Source organism: Ochotona princeps, chromosome 30, assembly GCF_030435755.1.
Source record: "Ochotona princeps isolate mOchPri1 chromosome 30, mOchPri1.hap1, whole genome shotgun sequence".
NCBI classification, from domain to species: domain Eukaryota; kingdom Metazoa; phylum Chordata; class Mammalia; order Lagomorpha; family Ochotonidae; genus Ochotona; species Ochotona princeps.
Genome location: NC_080861.1, coordinates 6,886,339 through 6,908,015, shown reverse-complemented (window position 1 = coordinate 6,908,015; position 21,677 = coordinate 6,886,339). Strand labels below are relative to the sequence as shown.

The following is a 21,677-nucleotide window of genomic DNA, read 5'->3' as shown; positions in this document are numbered from 1 at the left end:
TATACACACATACCATGTAGACATACATGGGCACGAGACACACACACCACATTCAAACACATATAAATGTACCACACACACCATGAAGGCAAGCATGTGCACTACACACACATGCTCACACACACACACACACACACACACACACAAGGTCAAGCCGCTATCACCAGGCCTGGACGGCATCTCAGATTCTGGGTGTCTGCCAAGGCAGCTTTTGGTGGCTAAACTTGTGTCTTGCCTCTGACTCCCCATCTCAGACCTGCCGGGTTCCCCTCTGGCCAGTCACTCAGAGCCAGGCACCACCCACGGGGCTGTCTGCCACCATCCAAATCCCACAGACGCCAGCCAGCCTCCTCTGCCACCTTCACAGCTGATCCCAGCCCAAGGATGATAGATCCAGGTGCCTGCACTAGGTGGGCAAGGGAGCAGCAGGGCCCCGGAAGCCCTGCAAGCTGCCGGAGCCCACTAGTGGGGGAGATGGGCAGGGCCTCAGGCTGCAGGGGCCCCTCAGTGCAGCAGCGAGCCTGAGCTCAGCTTGGCTTGGCTGTGGGTAACCCCTGGGTGCAGCTCCTTCAGGTGGCTTTTGCCCAACAACAGGGGCAGGCGGTGGCTGTCACCTAAGACCCAGGAGCCTGTGACCTCCCACCTCTACCCCTGCCCAGCAGGTACCCAAGACATTTCCCTTCAGGACCCTGGCCCTGCTGAGCTCTCTGGGGAGTCAGCTGTGATCAGTCCTGCTCTACTGGGACTCCATGCCGAGGTCCTGGGTTGGACCAGAGGCAGCGAGACAGAAGGAGGCAAAGACAGACACAGAGAGGCCCAAAGTGACATCCACTGAAGTGCGGACACCGACGGGGGAGGAAGGCACGACCCAACGTGGTCGCCAGTGGCAGGTGGACCCCTGAGTCACTGCCCACCATGCTCAGTGGCTCATGAGGCTGCAGGGTGCTTTCAAGAACTTGTGGGAAGATGTGATGAAAAAAGATTCTGCGGCAAAAGCTCTTAGTAATTCATGTGCAGCACTTTTCCATGGGTTTTCTGAAGACCTCGCGTATTTCCACGTGCAGGCCTAGAGGACAGCTCTTTGGGGAGACGCTGCCCAACCTGGTAATCATACAACCGGGTCCCATCAGCAGCACCTGGGTTGCTGTGTCCCCCTCCTAAACTTGAACCTGCTGCACAGCTGTACGAGCCTGTGTGATCCCCCGGAACTGAACACTGCAAATGGGGAAAACGATATGTGTTTCATGATGTCTGTATTTTCCCATAATAATGGATGGAGTGCCCGGTTCCTGGCTCCAGTCTGGCCCAGCCTTGGCTGTTGTGGGCTTTGGGGAAGTGAGTTAACAAATGAAAGATCTCTGCCTTTCAAATCAAATCAGTAAATCTTCATAAAAAGGAAAATCACAATAATAACTTTAACGAAAAAGTGCTCAGGTCATGCTTTTGCTGTTGCTCAGCCCTGGTGTTTCCCTGAGCTGACGTCATTGGGGACATGCCAGGCTGTTCCCCTTCCCCCAGATCAGCCTCTTCTGTGCCCCACCTACCGGCCTTGTGGGGTCCTCTGGCTGCCTGGCCGAGGGGGGCTCACTCAGGTTTGCTTCAAAGCTCAGGGTCAGGCAGCTCTCCGTGGGAACCTGCTTCCTGCCACCCAGGGCCCCAGACTCTGCCCGGGACGGTCCCCTGCAGAGACACACAGGTGGATCAAGGCCTGGCCTCCGCTCTTCCCCACTGGGTCACGGGGAGCAGTGCAGGGCTCCAGCACCAGGAGTCCCCTGGGAGGAAAGGTTGACATCCAGACCTGGCTTAAGAACATCCCTCTCCTTCTGTGGCTTGTCCCTGTGGCCCCCAGCAGGCAGGTTTCCAAGCATTACCATCTAAATGAACCCTTGATGTGGAGGCATTGTCCCAGAACTCAGCACCACAGGTGCCCAGAGGAGCCCAGCTACTACCACTTAGCCTGCTCCATGGCCCGCTCAGGTGCCCATGCCCCTCCCAGTAGATGGCTCCAGCCCAAATCCCCGTGGCTCCCTTCCTGGGGGGCGGGGGCAGGGGGGAACTGCCCTTTAGAGGGGTCCCACCGCAAGTGGCAGGATGCGGTCTCCCAGGAAAGCCCGGAGCCATGTGACAACAATGGGGTGGGGGCAGTTAGAAAAGCCACGAGGGGCAGCGGGCCTTGGTGGAGATCAGGCCTGGCGAGGGGCACCTAGGCAGCAGCTTGCCTTCCCCTTCCTCGGAGCTGAAAGCTGGCTGCCTAGCAGTGTCAGGAGCTGGGGAGCTCCCATGCAAAGGGATTCCTGACAGATTTGGAACCTAATGCCTAGGTATCCCTAGCCTCCAGGCCACGTGCATGGAGCCGCACCAAGTGCACGTGGCACTTATGTCCCCAGTGGTCAGCCTTCCCTGCTCCAGTCCAAGGTCTGGGACACGTGGCCCTTGGGCCACTGGCCTGGTTGATCTCTCATGTCCCTGGTTAAAGTCTTCTCCACACGCATGGAAAGCCTGTTGGTGCTGAGCCCCGGCCGGCTCTCCCGCTGCAGCTGACCACAGCTCAAGGATGGTGCTATTTTTGCCTCAAGCCCTGGCGCAGGCCTGGGCGAAGCGTGATGCTAAGATGACAGAGTGAGACTCTGAGATGGGAAGAGAGGCTCCAGCGAAAGGTTTATTGAGCACCCAGTAATCAGGTGTCCCTCCATACATCCCCCATCCGAAGAGCTGTCAGCACAGGTTACACCTGGGACTCCTGGGTCAAGGCTGTGAGGGCTTATAGGCCATGTTTCAGCTCCCTTGGGTGGCAGAGCCACTGCCAGAGCCGCCCAGGACCCTCAAGAGATCTTTGTGAGTAGGCTCAGATGCTGGGTGGATTGGTTGCATGGCATGACCTACCTCAACCTGACTAACACAAACACCAACAGCACACAATGCCACCTGCAGGGACCCAAGGACGGCAGGGGGTGGGGTGTCCTCTGTATTCCAGCCAGCCCTCCTGGAGACACTCCCACCATCCCCCCTGAGGCTCGGGGGAGAAGTCACAGCCCCACCATTGTACCCTGAGTGAACGGCCAAGTCAGCTCTCCCTGTCTTGCTGTGGCTTGAATGTGCTATGCCTCCAAAGTGGCTGAAGATGCTACAAGAGGGTGGACGTCGAATCCTGTGTTGTCTGGAAGAGGGGCCTGGTGGGAGCTCCATCTGGAAGGCAGCCCTCCCCAGAGAGGATCCAAGAAGTCAAGCTGAGCTGAGCAGATCTTGCTTCTTGCCTGCTGCCTCTTGCCCTGCAATGCCAGGTGTGTGCCTCCCCTGCACTCTGGGGCAAGAGGACCATGACCAGAGGTTGAGCCACGGGGCCGCCTCTTCCCCGAATGAGCCTCTTCACCTTGAGCCGAACCAAACCTCTTTCTTTGGCAAGCAGCCTGTCTGTTCTCTTACAACAATGGAAAGCAGCTGGCAGGCACAGCCTGAAAGACCCAGCCTTGCCCCCTTTGCTGCCACCAGGGGTTGCCACCTGGAGACACCACCAGAAACCCCCTGGGCTGCCTGCAGGAGACAATAGCCCCTGTGGGTGATGAAGTGACTGTGATGTTGACAGGAGCATCCAGTTTCCTGAGGCTCAGATCCTGGGCTCCACTGGGGTCAGGTGCTCGGTTTCCAGCACAGCTGGAATCAGGTGGCATAAATAAAGGGGAGTTTGGGAAAAGCGGGGCCCTGGAGTGCCAAAAGTGTCTGTGATGGGGCTCGGCTCTGGGCACCACGGACCGCCGTGTGGCACGTGAGCTCCAGGACCGGCCCTGGGGTGCAGAGCTAGCTGCGGGGCAGCACACCCGGCTTGGCACAAAAGGGGTCAAGGGGCTGCAGGCGTGAAGGTCTCACCGCCTTGTGCAGCTGAGAAGCACGCAGCCTCTGGACCAGCTCAGACAAAGCTCCCAGCTGATGCAGGTTGCGCTCAGGAGGTTCCCTGCACCTCCAGGGAATCCAGGCCAGCGTGTCCTTCAGAGCATAATGAAAGCGCGGCGGAGAGCTCCGCCAGTCACACGGTGAGAGAGTTTAAGCCTGACCGGCTGGAAAATCTCCACGGGCATGCGCACAGGGCAGCAGCTTCCCACCCCCACGTCCAGCCCCCGTGCTAGCCTGGGAGGCCGGGTGAATGTTCTCACGAAGGCTGAAGAGATCCTTCGTGTCTCTGTAGGCCATTCCCATCTGAAACACGCTGGTCTAAACCCCGTCCCCAGCCCCTTCTGCCAGCTGGGCCTACATCATCCATTTCCTGCTCCCAAATCAGTGACCCACTGCAGCAAAGACCACACCCCAGCTGTCACCAAGACTTCACACCACGCCGGGAGGTATCTTGGAGCCCACAGGTCAACATCCGCAAGGAAGGCAGGGCAGTTGTGCGCACCCTCAGTGAACAGAAGGGAAACACAGGGATCGGCTTGGGCAAGGGCAAGGTAGGGCTGGGTCCCAGGATCCTTGGCCCCTTCTGGCTGACGGGTTTCTTGTTGCCCGCTCCCCCCTCCCCTGCACCCACTCCCAATTGGACACCCGTCAGAGATCCAGACAGGTACACCGTCTGGGGTGTTCCTTAAGAAATGCAAAATGTCCTGGGTTTAAAACTCCTCAAAGGCAAGGACCAGACCTTCTCACTGTAAACGATAAACAGAGTAGGAGAGGAAAATTACAGTCTCTGGGGTTGTGTGCCCTATTTATTTGATTTTCACTTAATGTGGTGAGGATTTATGGTACGTTTATCATCATGAAAGGCATTTATCTTCCGGTAACTGAAGCAATAAGAAAGGCGTAGCATTTAATCTTACCCATGTTGTGTCCTTTAATCCAAGCTGACACCAGCAAGAAAAGCACCTGTCAGAATCTACTGGCTCGGATCATTGCTAATTCTCAGATGACAGCTGGCAGAGAAGCTAATTAATTCGCATTGACTGCTGGGCCTCATTTTTATTTGGATTTTTTTTTTTAAGAAAATGGATGCGGGTAGCAGATCAATAGCATACATGCAGCCTGGACTCCAATTCTGAGACGTTGTCTGCCAGCTGGCTTCTGTGTCCTCTCATCTAACAGGGAGCAGTTCTTGGTGTCCTGCAGGTATTAGCAAGGGTCAAGGACATCTGGGTGGAGAACAGGACACCTGCAGAAAACATGAGTACTGAATTCAGGGCTGATCTTGTCCGTCACTGCCTGGGTGACTGTGACAGGCCGATCCATCACGCTGAGCTGGGATTTCATCAGCTGTAAAATGGGTGCAATGCTGCCTGCGGTGCCAGCTGTTCGCAGTGGGAGATCACTGGATGGCAAGAACACTGCAAATGAGACACCTAGAATGCCAGGTCTTCCCTGTCATGCCATCTTTTACTTATCTGCTTATTTCTTTGAAAGGCAGCTACAGAAAGAAAGCACGAGAGCGGGAGGGATTAAGAATTTGAGATAGAGGGCCCGGCGGCGTGGCCTAGCGGCTAAAGTCCTCGCCTTGAACGCCCCAGGATCCCATATGGGCGCCGGTTCTAATCCCGGCAGCTCCACCTCCCATCCAGCTCCCTGCTTGTGGCCTGGGAAGGCAGTCGAGGACGGCCCAAAGCTTTGGGACACTGCACCCACATGGGAGACCTGGAAGAGGTTCCTGGTTCCCGGCATCAGATCAGCGCACACCGGCCTGTTGCGGCTCACTTGGGGAGTGAATGATCGGATGGAAGATCTTCCTCTCTGTCTCTCCTCTTCTCTGTATATCCGGCTTTCCAATAATAATAAAATCTTAAAGAAAAAAAGAAAAAGAATTTGAGATATAGGGCCTAGCACGGTAGCCTAGCGGCTGAAGTCCTCGCCTTGCATGCACTGGGATTCTTATATGATTCTTATATGGTTCTAACTCCGGTGGCCCTGCTTCCCATCCAGCTCCCTGCTTGCGGTCTGGGAAAGCCATTGAGCACACCCAAAGCCTTGGGACCCTGTACCTAGGTGTGAGGACCCAGAAGAGGCTCTGGGCTCCTGGTTTCAGATCAGTGCAGCGCCAGTCATTGCAGCCACTTGGGGAGTAAATCAGCAAACGGAAGATCCTCTTCCTGGCAGCTCTACTTATGACCAGCTCCCTGCTAATGGCCTGAGAAAGCAGCAGAAGATGGCCCAAGTCCTTGGGCCCTTGCACCCAAATCGGAGATTCAGGAGCAGCTCTGGCATTGAACCTGCCCATCTGTAGCCATTTGTAGAATGAGCCCACAGATGGAAGATCTCTCTCTGTCTCTTCTTTCCTCTTAAGTCTGCCTTTCCATAGATCTTTTAAAAACCGGTGTTGGGGCCTGGCGGCGTGGCCTAGCGGCTAAAGTCCTCGCCTTGAATGCCCCAGGATCCCATATGGGCGCCGGTTCTAATCCCGGCAGCTCCACTTCCCATCCAGCTCCCTGCTTGTGGCCTGGGAAAGCAGTCGAGGACGGCCCAATGCATTGGGACTCTGCACCCGCGTGGGAGACCCGGGAGAGGTTCCGGGTTCCCGGCTTCGGATCGGCGCGCACCGGCCGTTGCAGCTCACTTGGGGAGTGAAACATCGGATGGAAGATCTTCCTCTCTGTCTCTCCTCCTCTCTGTATATCTGACTTTGTAATAAAATAAATCTTTAAAAAAAAAAAAAAAACCGGTGTTATGCTAGAGTGCCTGTTTGAGTTTGGATTAGGATGGAGTACCTTTATGAGTTTGATCCAGCTCCCTGTTCAGGTCCCTGGGAAACAGCAGAAAACGGCACAAATCCTTAGGCCCCAGCCGTCCACACGGGAGACCTGGGTGGAGCTTTGGGCCCTTGGCTTCGGGCTGGTCCAGCTGCAGCCACTGTGGCCCTTTGGGGAGTGAACTAGCAGATGGCGATCTCTGCATCACTCTACCTTTGGAAGAAATATCTTAAAAAATTAAAAATTGAATTAGAACATCTCCAGTAGTGGTATGGACCCTGCAGTTGGCCGCAGGCCTCCCTGCTCTTTGCTGATCTTCATCTACCCCTCACCTCTCTCACCAGCTTGGCTCCTAACAGCATCGTGTTTACAGCTTTAGCCCGTTCTCCTTTCCAGTGGTCCTTTGTCCCACCGTCACACTTTGAACTTCTCCGACTGATGTTTAGCCCCAGGGTACTAAGAGTCCACATGGTTGCTGACCTGAGTCCCAGTTGCTCCACCGTGGTCCAGCCCATGCTAACGGCCTGAGAAAGCAGCAGCAGATGACCCATGCATGGGGGCCCTGTCACCCACACGGGAGATCCACATGAAGTTCCTGACTCCTGATTTAGCCTGGCCCGGCCACAACAGGCAGGAAAGACTTCTTCGTCTCCTCTCTGCCCGCCCCACTCTATACCATAACTCTGACAAGAAAGAGAGAAAGAAAGACTTTAATGCTTTCTCACTTGCATCGTTTCTGAACACAAAAATCTATGTTCATTGTTTTGTTCTTTTACATAAACTCTTTTCCTCTAGCTTCTTTTAAGATTTTTCTCTTTCTTTCTGTGGGTTTTGAGCAATCTGATGGCTTGGGTCATGGTGTCTATTACAGCGTTGGTCATGTGCCATAGTGGGTCTGCCATGTTGGGCAAATGTGAAAATTGCTATTTTTCAACTGTTTTTCTGCTTACTTTCTCTGCTCACCTTCAGGCACTCCACTGACACATACATTAGGCCCCTTCAAGTATCCTGTAGCTCAGGGATACTCTGATTAGATTTTTGTGTTGTTTTCTCGTTTGTGTCCTTGTTTTACTTTGGATAGTTTTTATTATTGCCATGACTTCAACTCATCTTCACTTCCACCCTTCATCTACTCCAGCCTTCATCCCGCCCATGCACACATCAGCATTTGCAAGTCTACAGCTTGAGTCTACCTCGTCTACGTTCCTAGTGTGCTTTTTGGAGATCAAGATAACACTGGATTACAGTACGTGTCTTAGTTTCTTTGCCTATTAACTCTAACTAAATCTAACACCAGTTCCGTGGTGCTTCTAGCTCACAGCTTTCCTCTCATTATAGATGATATGTTTCTGCTTCTGGTGATTGTTTTTGGATGCATCTGTGAATTTTGCCTTTCCTGGTGTGATCAGGCAGTTCACGGCCGTTGGAGAATGATTTAATGTTTTTCATGTCTTGCTTTTAAGCATTTCTGGACAGTGGAAGAGTGCAGATACCTTGAGGCTAAGGACTCCACACTCCCAAGGCATGACTGCCCCCGCCCCAGATGCACAACCCGGAGTCCTTTGAACCTTAGCACCTGCACAGACACGCCCCATGAGCTCGCGCTCCCTGCTCCCTGACCCTTGCAGTCTCAGCGAAGACGGCACTGCCCTTCGAGAGGGCAAGACTTAGGTTTTTTTGTTTGTTTGTTTGTTTGCTTTAAAGATTTATTCATTTTATTACAGCCAGATATACACAGAGGAGAGACAGAGAGGAAGATCTTCCGTCCGATGATTCACTCCCCAAGTGAGCCGCAACAGGCCAATGCACGCCGATCCGAAGCTGGGAACCAGGAACCTCTTCCAGGTCTCCCACGCGGGTGCAGTGTCCCAAAGCTTTGGGCCGTCCTCGACTGCCTTCCCAGGCCACAAGCAGGGAGCTGGATGGGAAGTGGAGCCGCCGGGATTAGAACCGGCGCCCATATGGGATCCTGGGGCGTTCAAGGCGAGGACTTTAGCCGCTAGGCCACGCCGCCGGGCCCAAGACTTAGTTTTTAAAGAACTCTTTTTGTTTATGGAGAAAGCGAGATTTAGACATAATATATCACGTGTCCTTCAAAAAGTTCATGGAAAGGGAAAACTAAATGATAACTATTTTGGTGCAGAATGTTTTGAAACCCAGGCCCAGTTGTTTCAGAAGAAGTCTGTTCCTGGCCAGGAGGGGCAGCTAGCTCACTCACCTCTGAGCAGCGCAGGCTGGGTAGCTTGGGCTCGCAGGTGTCTCCTGCACAGGGTCGGCGTGCAGTCCAGTATCACGGTCCTTCTTTGGGGTCCTCGAGTACATCTCTCCCTTACACGACTGGCCCTGGCAGCCTGCTGGGTTCTTGGACTAACTTGCTCACACTTTCCTTTGGAGTTTGAAGAGAGAGCATTTTACCTTCAGGTCTCAGTTCAAATACCACTTTCTTGTGGAACCTTCCATGGCAGCCTGTGTTTTCTGAAGATGGGTCTTACTGATGCAGCCTCTTACTCCATACCCTCTTCTGCGATGTGACATGGAACCTGTAGAGGACTTAGCTACTTGCCTGAACACAGACTACAGCAGAGGCGACATTCTGAGGCTTCTGGAAATAGGCTCCAGGAGCCTCCAGAAGACAAGTAACTTCCGCACGGCTCTTTTGGAAATCTCACTTTTGGGACCTTTCTGCTTGGAACCCAGTGCTCTGCTGGGACAAGTCCAAGGCACCTGAAGAGAACATAGGAAGATGCTATGGTCCACAGCCCAAGCTGAGCCCCCTGCCCACAGCCACGGGAGTGCACAAAGCCCTGGCTCTGATGTCAATCAGCAACTACATGGCAGGTTACACACACCCCTTCTTCCCCCCAAGAACCACTAGATGAGCCCAGTCAACCCACAGAGCAACAATAACACATAACTGCTTTAGATCTGGGGGTTAAGTTACAGGGCAGTAGATACTCAGGCCATCTTCCCTTAAGAGCACTGTTAAACACGCCCCCACCTTCCCTTCCAGTAGAAATGCACAGTTCAGATGAGCCATTAGGCTCAATGCTGTGTAGGACAGTCTTCTGCCATTCTCACAGGAACATCAAAAGGGAAAGAATATTTTTTAATGTGTCCTAATCAGTAGAGACGGGCTGCCTTCGGCACTCAGCAGGCAACTGCCCAGCTGTTTCTCTTCACAACGCCCCCTAGGGTCTGTAAGACCCACATCCATGTCTCCCCCTCATCACAGGGTGAGCTCCATGGGGGCTGCCGTGTCTGTTGTGTTCAGGGGGAGTCCCTGGCACCTAAGATGTGCTCAATGAAGCCAGAGCGCATGAATCTCAGGGCCTCTGAGGACTTGCAGACAGCTTCATTATTATTTACAAGACTGTCCTTGGATCTGTGGTCGAAGTGAAATATTCCTATTTGGAATGCAATGGAACAGAGCCCAGCACTCAGGAATATAGGATTGGAGCAGATGGTCCTGGGTTCAAATCCTGGTTTGGACATTACCTTGGTTAAGTTGACTGATCTATCCAGAACCTTTATTTCATTATCTGCAAATTGGATAAGTACCTTGCTGGCCACTAAGAGGATAATGTTTAATATAATGGCATATAAAGTGTCTAAAACAGAGTCCTTGGCACATAGCTCCAACAAAGTATCCTACATCTAACACAAGAAATAGGGACCTCTCATCTGATGGCAAACGTCCTGTCCGCCCACATCAGTCACTCACAAGCACCGCAGGTGTATCTGGTCTGGGCATTCTCAGGGCCGGGCCGAGTAAACCAGAGCTATGCTACGACTGCGCACAGCTTGCACATGTAACTGTTAACACACGATTAGAACGAGTCCATAAGTTCAAAGTTCTGCAGCATACAAGGGGCAACCCCACAGTGAAGGTCTCATGCAGAAACACTTCCTGGGGGAGCACCTGGCAGCTTGCTCCTTATGGCACACCCTACCATCTGGCCTGAGAGGAACTTTGCCCCCACTCCCTGGCTGCTGGGTCACACCTGTCTGGGTTGCAGGTAGGCATCTGGGTTTGGTTCACTTCTTTCCCACTATTCAAAAGCTGTGGCTGTTAAGAAACAGGAACTAGAGCAACACCTGGACTCAGTTAAAAGGCTGTGAGGAGCAGTGAACACACCTGTCGAAATGGCGGCCAGATACCCTCAGTGTTTGTTGACGCTTCAGGTCTGCTTAGCAGGCACGGTATCAACACGACTGATGGCACCTGACCCTCGGCTCTGTTCACACTGCCATGCAACTTTCTCCTTACCACCAACCAGACCGGGGAAAACCAGAGCTCCCATACACATATGTTCAATTCTTTACTTTCCCATGTCCTAAGAAGACTTAACCCTGTCTTATCACACATTCCCCAGATCAGCAGGGTTGCCCCAGGGCTGTGTATAGTGTGACCCACATGCATATCAGTCACGCTCATAGGGAATTTATGTTTATGGTAAGTAACTTAAGAGGATGCCTCCCATTTACGGAATGGTGGAATGAAGCTCACACACTATGCCTCTGCTGTCCCCACAAGTGAAGAGACTCAGAGCAGGAATGTCACTTTGATTCGGCCAGTGGGGGAAGGGGCAACAAGGCCTCCACGGGTTCACTCCAGAGGGACCAACCTGTTCCGAGAGAAAACACTTTACAAAGGTTTGTGACCCAGAACACCTTGGTCCTAGCAATCTGAGACATGTTCTGTGCCTGTTTGAGTCGAGGAAAGACCACAGCACTGCTCACAAGGGGATGAATTCGCACTTGCTGAGCGGGTCATCATCTCTATGGAAGCATGCTCCACTTGGGGCAGGATCTGGACAGACAGGGGAAACCCTACGTGTCGGGGAAGGCCTCCCGGATGAGTGCGCCTGCCTTTTCCATCACTTGCTTTACTCCTTTGAAATAAACGAGCAAGAGAAGGTTGCTTTCTCTGTTTTAAAATGGTGCAGCAAACCTTCAGCTAGCTCTGCAACAAATACCAGCCTCACCAGCCCCGCCACACAGGGTGGTATATTTTGTTTTTCTTGTTTGCAACTTCTGCATCTGGAGAAAAGAACAAGTCAGACCCCAGAAGTTCACCAACTCCTTCAGTTCTAAAACCACTGCACAAGCTACAACAAACTGCGCACGCCCTGCGATCACAGCCTTCAAGCAACGCTGATGCCAGCCGTTACTATAAATGTAGCCATTTTTTCAAGTTCACTGTAGTTTAAAAGGCATTGTTTACAATTTTTGGAAGTTTCCCTTTGAGTATCACTATCGCATTTACCTGCTAAGTTAAAGGATGGCAAACAACAATCTAAGTGGAACCTTATTTTCTTCTCGTTCTATGAATCTTTCAATTCTTTGCTAGTTCCACGTCACTGATCCCTGGCCCGGGAAGGGTGGAACTAAGAGCTGAAGTTACTGCTGGAGGGGGTGGGCTTGGGTGCAGGGAAAGCAGAAGTAGCTCAGGAACAGGGTTAGTTTTCTGAACACCCAGAGCAGGGTCAGTGGAGTAACATGCAACAATGCTACTTGGATGCAAGCGGAAACAGAAAGGGATTGTTTGTAAAGAGGATGCAGGAGACTGGGGGAGAATAAACGAAGGGCATCATCCTGAAGCTCAGCCTAATTTGTGGGGGTCATGTGTCTGGCTCCTGAGCAGTCACAAGAGGTTCCCGGGGAGGTAGAGCACGTTTCCGCTTCCAAAATTTGGAAGGAATGCCGTTTGGGGAGAAACAGTGATTAGGTTGTATTATTTTGCACTATTCGGCCTCCTTTTTAAGAACAGCACAAGCTTTCACTGATTTGGAAAATAGAAGTTTGGATGAAAACCTCAGCTGATTGCAAAGTTATTCCTGAAAGTAAAAGGAAAAACAAAGACATTCTCAGACAAACACAGGTGGAGGGGATGTGTGGCCAGCGGATCTGGGAAAGCTGCACTTGTGCCAGTGGTCCTGGCTGCCTGGCTGGAGGTGCACTTCCCTGCAGGGCAAACGCTGAAGCTCCCAGGGCGGCTGGGGGGCTGCGGGGGCTGTGGGTGCTGGGGCGGCTGAAGTGGAGGAAGGGGCTGAGGGGGCTGGGGCAGCTGGGGGGCTGGGGGGCTGCGGGGCTGGGGGAGTTGGGGCAGCTGAGGGGGCTCGGGGGACTGGGGGGCGGCTGGAGCAGTTGGGGCTGCTTCTTCCCACTCAGCTGCTGTTGCTTAACACCAGCAAAACCTTACTACAAGCCAAAGTCAAGCCAAAAGGGGGATTTCCACAAGTAACTGGCTACTTTTGGGCTAGGATGTTTTGAACTGGAAATCTTAAAGAGTGAAAGTTGCATCAAAAGCACGTGCTTATTGGAGAAATATCATAAAACATCTTTTTTTAATGTGAACACTACTTCATACAATGAAAAACTATTTACAGTCTGTTGCTTCCACATCGTGTCTCGCCAGGAGGCCTCAGCCAGGAGCTTCGGTCCATTGCACGTTCTTGTCTTCTGTGGCTCCCTGGGCCCCTGGGCGCCCGGGGAGCCTGTCCACTTACATTCTCCTTGGTAAGTATGGCTCAGCAAGCATGCCGCCAAGATCTGGCAACCACACACAAGTTAAAAAGGAGTAGATTAGGGTTTCTCCTCCAATAAATACTAATTTGACAGTCCAAGCCGTTTCCATCTTAAGAAAATGTTTTCACCCAGGAAAACGCCTGTTTCCTAATGGTTCTAGACTGTGTAATTGTTCTTCACACTGGAACTGTGTTAGGGTGTCTCTGTATACAAATATAGCATATTTTGGCCAGGAATATGATTTCTTGGTAGAGTTTATTTGCTTTTCACACGCAGGATTGCTACATACATTCACAGTTTTAATAGACTGCGATGGGCGGTTCCAGCTGTGCTTTAAGATCCCGTTTTCAGCGAGCGCAAAGCCAGCGTCTCAGTGTCTCCGCGGGTCCCGATCCCGCGGCGCTGGCTCACTCCCCGGTTTCGTCGTTGGCCTTCTCGGGGATGACTTCCAGGCTCCGGCGGGGCTTCTGGCCCTCCGTGTTTTCCGTGCCGGGTTTATTGAGGCCACAGGAAACAGCAGCGTAATGGATTTGCTTCAGATTCTCCAAAGTCTCGTTCTTGGCGTACTTCAAAAGGTCCGCCTGCCCCTGGAACACGAAGACGCCACTCAGTAAGACATGGAACATGATTTGCTCTTATACTTTTAACAATAATAGCACACAGGCCCTCTGCTGAAACAGAAATATTTTGATTCTTCAAGAGGGAGCATTTATTCCTTGTTGGCAGTGCATCTGAACAGGTCAATTCTGATTTAAAAATTAAAAACAAAACAAAACAAAAAACCCACCCAAAACAAAAAACCGGTTGTTATCCCGGTCTCAACACCACACTCCTAGAAGTCTGCTTGTCTCAGCCTTTCTGCATTTATACATCCAGGTAGAGTTATGTGCGCATGCCATTCCAGCTTTCCCTGGCTGACGTTGTATCTTCCCTTAACTGTTTGGGTAGTCTTTTTCCCCCTCTTAAGCTGGCATTTTATTTAACTCTCTTTCTGGAATCATTGTAAAGAAGGCTGCCAGGGTGGTGGAGGACTTGTTTATGCCTTCTGCGTCTCCCCTAACTGCAGGATGGGGTCAAGAGCAGGTGTGGAGGCGGGTGCAGGTGCTTTATCTCATGCGGAGAATCAGGTCACCACGCCATCAAGACGCAGGCTAGCCATGGCCGCAGAGTGGGCCTGGCACCACAGCTGCACGGCCGCACTCATCCCTACCCCCGCCCCTGACAACCACTGATGTCTCCATCGCTGCGGGTTGGCTTTGGGCCTTCGCACCTCCCCTGAGTCCTGGGCAGTCCTGGGCACACCATAGGTCCTCTCTGGGCAGCGGCTGGAAGAGGGAGTGAAGGGCAGGTTTCTCTGGACACATTTTTTAAAAAGATTTTTATTATTTAGTTTTGTTGGAAAGGCAGATATTCAGAGAGGAGGAAAGAGCGGAGGATCTTCCACCCAACGGTTCACTCCCCAAGTTGTCACAATGGTCTGAGCCAAGTCAATCTGAAGCCAAGAGCCAGGAGCTTCTTCCAGCTCTCCCATGCGGGTTCAGGGTCCAAGCTTTAAGCCATCTTCGACTGCTTTCCCAGGCCACAGGCAGGAAGCTGGATGGGAAGCGGGGCCGCCGGGATTAGAACCGGTGCCCATATGGGATCCCGGGGCGTTCAAGGTGAGGACTTTATCTGCTATGCTATCGCACTGGGCCCTGGACACTTTTTTTTTTTAACCAGACATTACTTAGCAAGGTCTGGTCACCAACTTCAGCAGTTTGTCCACCTGTTTTTGACACGGGCTCAGAGACTTCTTTGAGGCAGGGCTGCCTTGGGCATTTCTGGGCAATGAGCAGCAGCCGTGACCGTTGTGTGCTAGGTGAGTGGACCGCCACCTGTGCAACTGTGGCAACCAAGATCACGGGTTTCTGCTGCAGGTCTTGGGAGGGGGCGCTGTCCCTGCGTGGGAGCCAGCTGCTGAGCCCGAGGGCAAAGCAGACGGTGCCGACGGTGCCCACTGCTGTAAACCTAACATGTTGCCTTGGTTTTCTTGTCCTATTTTTCCTTTCCAGCGTAGCCTGCCTTCCACGAACAGTTGGATTTACAGCATCCTCTTCCCTTTTTTCTTATTCTCCTGGCTCACTTCTCACTCTTTCCTTTCCCCTAATTTATTCTGTTTTAAGATTCCTCTGTAGGTTTTTATTTTATTTTTTGGGGGGGTACACTCACATCCCTGCTCCTTTTCTTAAACTGCCTCCCAGTGTGCGCCCCCTCCCAGGATTCCTGGACTAAGAGAGCTCTGGGCCGGCTGCAGAGGGGGGTGGGGAAGGACTCACCTTGGCAGGGAACCTGTCATCAGACCGCAGCCGCTGGTGAGACCAAACTGCAATGCGAGTTCAAACCACTGTGAGGCCCGAATCCACTGGGTGGTTTCCTGCCCACCAGGGACTGTTCATGAGCTCCCTGCCTTAGAGGGACTTCCAATTAGGGACTATAAATAGATGTTCCGCAGCTTAGCTGAGCTGAGAGTTCCACTGTTATTCATCCTTACTATGCGCTGAGCTCCTGTGCTGAGAACCTAATAGTTAAGAGGGCTTTATATATGAATACTGCATATTGTGTCAGAATAGAATTTCTTCTTAAAACAGTTAATTTGCCTTCACAAGCATACACTCCACTTTTAACAGCTGATAACTAAATATCGCATTTGCTATCTTAAATTCCAATTCTCTTATGTTTATATTAGTAAACTTTATTTTTTGGAGCAGTTTTAGACTGACAGCAAAGTAGAGCAGAAAGTACAGAATTCTCACAAACCCCCATCCCCTCCCATGTGCGTATTTCTCCACTGCCAACACCCTGCGCCACGGCGGCACACTTGTTATAGCCAACTAGTCCGCATCATGACTACACAACGGCCACTGCGTGAGGCTTTACTGTACTACCTGTAATTATTCTGTAGTATTACAGTACAATTTCACTGCCTAAAAATCCTCTCTACTCTGCCCAATCATCCCCTCAACCTTAACCCTTGAAAACCACTCATCTTTTTTATCGTCCTCACCCTTTTCCTGGTTAAGACTGTCACATAGTTGGTAGCTTTTCAGATTGTCTTCCTTCAGTTAGTAACGTGCACTGAGGGCCGCTCCATCTTCTCAGGGCTTGAAGGTTCATTTCTGTTTAGTGCTGAATAGTTTCTCATTGGATGGACAAGTTTACTTATCCATTCGCCCACTAGAGGACAAGCTAGTTGCTTCTAATTTTGGATAGTTATTCTTAAAGCTGCTATAAATACCTGTATGTAAATTTCTGTGTAACTCATATAGCTACATATCAAGGGGTTTGATTTGGGGTCATATGGCAAGAGCGCAGGGCAGTATTGTGGTACAGCGGGTTAAGCCACCATCTGTAACATTTGCATCCCACATCAGAATGAGTCTGAATACTGGCTGCTCTGCTTCCAATCCAGCTTCCTGCTAACAAACCTCAGGAGGCAGGAGACGATCGTTCAAGCGCTTGGGCCACTGGCATCCAGGGGGAAGGCCCAGATGGAGTGCCAGGCTCCTGGCTTTGGCTAACACTGACTGGCATAAAGCAAGATGGCAGATACACAAGGGCAGCAAGGCCCGGCGCCAGGATGCTCTGTTGCCCTCACCCACAGCGTGCCCCACTCGAGTGTGCGTGCGTCCCCTGCTTGGCAACCGGATCGGCACGCATGTTATTGCCCCACCTAAGCCCTGTGCTCTCTCACACAGCACGTCTCCAAGAGGCCTGTGACCTTCGGCATCTAAGATGACAGGACAGGGACCAGGCAATCCCCGCTGTTCCTCTGCAGCCGACTCAGAGGTCTGAGCCCAGAACAGCCCCAACACAAAGCTCACGGCCAGGAAAGAAAAGCTAGGTCATTTATTGATGGTGTGTGGTCACAAATACAGTGCCTTTTAGTAAATATTTTGTGGCTAGTCACTGTTTGGGATGGTGACACACTGATCTAGAAATCAAATACTTTTTATTCTGGTATTTCACAGGTATTTAGCATCACAGGCCATGCGCCCTCAACCATGGGAACAATGCGTAGATCCAGGGTGGCTGGGGGCTGGATGGAGAGGGAACAGGGTCAGGGGCTCTTTAGCTCAGTGATAATACTTTGCATGATACCGTAACAAGCTGTACACAGTTCAGATGCACAGTCAAAATTTCTTTAAAACGAGTGGGAACAGGTCATTATGTCCAAATCCGTAGAGTGCACAGTAGCGAGCGCGTCCTACCGTGGACTGTGGCTACTGGGTGGTCATGGGCTGCTCTCTGGCTAAGCAGTCGAGGTGACGTGGGAGAGCTACTGGGAAAACAGCTGTTCTCTACTCTCAGCTGTGAACCGAAAACCATACAGAAAAATACAAAAAAGACTTTATGGAAGTCAGTTAATATATTTCTCACAACCTCAATTCAAATTGGCTCTGAAGGGATGTAGATGTAATTACAGGCCTAAGATTGAAACCACAGAGCCTACAGTATGTCAAAATGGGGGGGAAATGCAACGTATACCAGCCCACTCTGTTCCCGGAGAGAACCCCTGACTAACTCCAGCGAGAGCGCTGGGCCCCTTCTACCATTGGCTGCCCCCAGACTGTGGCAGGGCAACGGGCAGAAGCCCAGGCCTCGCTCCTGAGACCGGCCTCTGTTTCTTGCAGCAGCCAGGCCGCTGTCAGCTCGTCCTAGCAGAGCGTCAGAGAGCGAAGCAGGAGCCTTCCCTTCACCCCACGCTAAGAGCTCCCAGTGAGGTCCCGGCTGCTGGTTTGGGGACCACCCGGGAGGAGCAAGACCACAGAGAGGCCAAGTCTGCTTTCTAATTCTCTATTTGCCTATAATTAAATAAAAACAAAATAAGCATTTGTTCCTTCCAATGGCTTAAACTGTTCTGTTATTTTGTTTTGTTCTCTGGTTCGTCAGGAAGCTTGTCATGTACATGCATCCTCTTCCTCCACCACCTTTGATGGGGTGTGAGCCAAGTCCCTTGTCATTTTAAATTCTTGTCTGATGTTTACTGAACTGCAAAGCATCAGGATTAAATTCTAAGCACAAGACCTAGAAGTAGATATTAGGGCGAGAGATGTGCAAGACGTGCCTTGAAGAACTCATGAAAATTATTTTAATGACAACAGAGGAGGAGTGTAACATGAGAAAGTGCAAGTTGGCTAGTCTTGGCAGGAGGACCTTTTATAAGATCAAATCCGAGGGCTGCTGTCAGCTACACCCCTGGTGGGGGAATGAGGAAATTGAAGGGGCTGGCTGTGATAAAGTCGTTACAGTCTTGAATTTAACTGAGCGTGAAGTTTGGAGGGTGAATACCAGGCAGCAAGTTTACATTTAGTTGTCCTAAGATCCAGAATGAAAGAATGTCTCCATCACATCCCCAACCCCTGGGAAGAAAAGCACCAACTGTTGGGCAGAAACGTTTAAAAGTTGCAAGAAATGGACACAGCACATCGTGGTCCACAGACCAGGAAGGCTAGAACAAAGGCAAGGACCAGGCACTGTCTCGGGGGGCGGGGTTATGTCCACCTGTGTTTATTGCTCAACTGACACATTCTCCAAGGTCAGTGTATAACTTCTCTAATAAAAAAAACTAAGTCAATTTTTAACACCAGCCAAGGCGACACGGAAATACATTCTTTTCCCTTGAAGGAAAATTGCTTTCAAATGGAAATTCTTTTTGTATTTCCTTTGATTATGCTTCTCACAATTTTTTTCTATTTTTTGTTTCTAGAGTCAAGGCAACATGAAGGCAGTGTTAATATTTTAAAGTGTTAATGAAATCTGAGTCACTAGAATCCACATTTCCAATTATTCCCTTGAAGTTGGTATTTTCTGTTGGCATCTGGCATTTAGGAACTTTAAAATGCTTCCAGGACAAAATGATAAATTCTTTTGATTTTTTTTTTTCCCCATCAGAATCTGCAGTGAGCCAGCCAGAGGTCCCCAAGCCACCACACCAAGCGAGCGTGTCTGCAGCCTCCTGGGAGGGCAGGGCACCGTGTGAGTTGGGACAGCCCCCGGCATAGAGGATGTTACCCTCAGGAGGACACGAGCTGACGCAGCCGGCGGAGTCACAGGCCTGTGGTACCTTTAAGATGGTGATATTCCAGGTAAAGCTCTCCACCGCCTTCTGCAGCTTCCTTTCCTTCAGACCTTCCTTGGTGCCGATGCTATGCAAGTGCTCGTGGAATTCCATGGCTGCAAGAAATAACAACACAGATTTCAGTTACTGTCCCACCCAATCTGGCCGTATCAATTTTTCTGGGAACAGGCGACACAACTCCATCCTTTCACAGAATTTCATGCACATGCCCTCTTAAGAACGCCGTGACAGGAGGGACAGAACATGGCCAGTGTCACACGGTGGAAGGCATCTGGCAAGATGCGAGGTCTCCATGAGGTGTAGCAGCGGAAATGGAGTCCAGTGATCCTTGTCACTGTTACTTTAGCACAGAGGAGCTCGGCACTCAGAGGCGCTGAGAGCTGGGCTGCAGCAGTCTGCGGGGGTCCCTCTCTCAAGCCACTGAGGCAGACTGGGAGAGGGAGCGTCTCCTGCTCACGGTGGAATGCCCACCGAACTCAGTTTTCTAGGCCTTTCTGCTGAGCAAGTGTGGAGTATATCTACACAGCTGTTTTGGAAAACAGTAAGGCGAGGGGCTTCCTCAGAAACCTGGAAATGGAGCTACTCCGTGACCCAGGTGTCCTACAAGTGGTGCTTAGCCAACGGGAGTAAAATCCCTGTATCTGAGAGTGCACGTGTGTACCGCAGTACCATTTGCCACGGCTAAGATTTAGAAGCTGCCGATGTTTTCCAACAGGCAATTGAATTAAAAAAAAAAAACTGTAGTATTTGTACACAACGGGATATCACCCAGCCGCTGTGCCAACATGGATGGAGGACATGCATCAGATGAAATAAGCCAGACACACAAAGACAAAACAGCATGTTCTCACTCGCACTTGTGGAAATCGACCACATAGAAACAGCCGACTAGAGGACAGCAGAGACAAGGAGAGGGGCTCAGTGTGCGGGGTGCTGCTGCTCTGTTGTGTAGGAGCTAACTGTAGTGGGCAACACTTCATTATGTATTTTGAAAGAGTTTCCAGGTTCCCAAAATGTGGAAGTGATTTGACCAATACATACTGCACACATGCATGGAATTATAATACTGCATCCCATAAATTAGTACCAATAGTATATGTCCCAAAATAAAATTTTAAAGAATGACGAATAAAATATTTTCAATAGTTCTCATGCGAATTTACACAGTCTTATTAATAGGAATCTTTAAATTTTGTTCATTTTTTTCTTCGGTGTTAAATTCTGTTTTCTAAACATCACAATATGATGACTAGTAGAAAGACTATTGAATCATCTGAAGTTTGTCATTCAAGTATATCTTATTGAGAATGTCCATAAAGCCTTCCATTTCTCCGCCGTGGGTGCGTTTTGTTTCCCGCTTCTGCAGAGTGGAGATCCAGCCGAGGGAGCGGGCAGAGCTCTGTTTCCTGATCTTCCCTAACGACTGCAGACACTCATGGCGAGGAGGAAGCAGCATTCATTTAACCAGTGCCTTGCTGATGGATGGCGAGTTGTTCTAAATCCTTTACCCTGTTATAAATAGTGTGGAACTGCTGCAAATTTTACAAGGCATTTTCTGCATTCTTTTGTACAATTTACCACTTTGGTTGGGCATCTGGATTTGTAATGGCTTTATATGTCACACCATGTCAAAGCCACTCTTTATACAGTGACTGACGGGCACGCTATTCCTCAGGGTCCTTACACACCAAGAAAAGCTGATGCACATATGAGAGACATAAGAAGCTGCTAACAGTTTGTTTGTTTGTTTGTTTCTCTGTCTGCCCACCAAGCCTCTGCAGTATGTTTTAGGTCCTAGTCCTTGTCCTGCTAAGAAATGAGACCCTCACTGGTTTGGAGGAGGCACAGTCATTCCACCTTCTAGGAACTAGTACTCCCTGCGTTTGCTCCAACTGGGACACATGGCTACCCTAGATTTTGGAGAGCAGCTTCCAGGGATTTGGGTGGATGGGTGTGAACGCAGGGCCAAGGGCAGGTGAAGGACGGGTCACCTTATGCAGGACTGAAGCCTGGAAGATGCTCTGGCACAGTGATTAAAAAGGATGTAGAGGAAGAAAGAAACCATTTAAAGAAACAAAGGCAGCTACATATATGCTTGTAATTTGAGAGGCTTGTATTTCACAACTATTTTAAGCTCCATTTTTGTTTTGTTTTAAATTTTTATTTATTTTAATTTAAACTTCATGAGAGAAAAAGAAGTCTTCCATCTGCCGGTTAACTGCTCAAATGGCTGCGACAGCTGGAGTCGGGCTGGGTCAAAGTCAAGAACAGGAACTCAATATGGATCTCTCACGTGAGTGGCAGGAATCCAATACTTGAGCTATCATTTCTGCCTCCCAGGGTTCTGGGTTGGGAATGGAGGCGAGACATGA

The 21,677-nt window shown here is 50.7% G+C and overlaps 1 protein-coding gene across 3 annotated transcripts in view; it reads right to left on the bottom strand.

Moving 5' to 3' along the window:
- Nucleotides 1-12,987: 12,987 nt before the first annotated feature.
- PLCL2 (phospholipase C like 2) overlaps nt 12,988-21,677 on the bottom strand; it is a 135,010-nt gene continuing 126,320 nt past the window's right edge. For 2 of the 3 annotated variants that reach the window (XM_004588305.2, XM_058657174.1), the window contains 2 exons: nt 19,291-19,400; nt 12,988-13,774 (listed from right to left, as the gene is read on the bottom strand). In XM_004588305.2, the coding sequence (XP_004588362.2) occupies nt 13,595-13,774; nt 19,291-19,400 (290 nt within the window). In that variant the 3' untranslated portion in view covers nt 12,988-13,594. The remainder of the gene's footprint in view (nt 13,775-19,290; nt 19,401-21,677) is intronic. The other variant, XR_009244422.1, reaches the window with a different exon arrangement.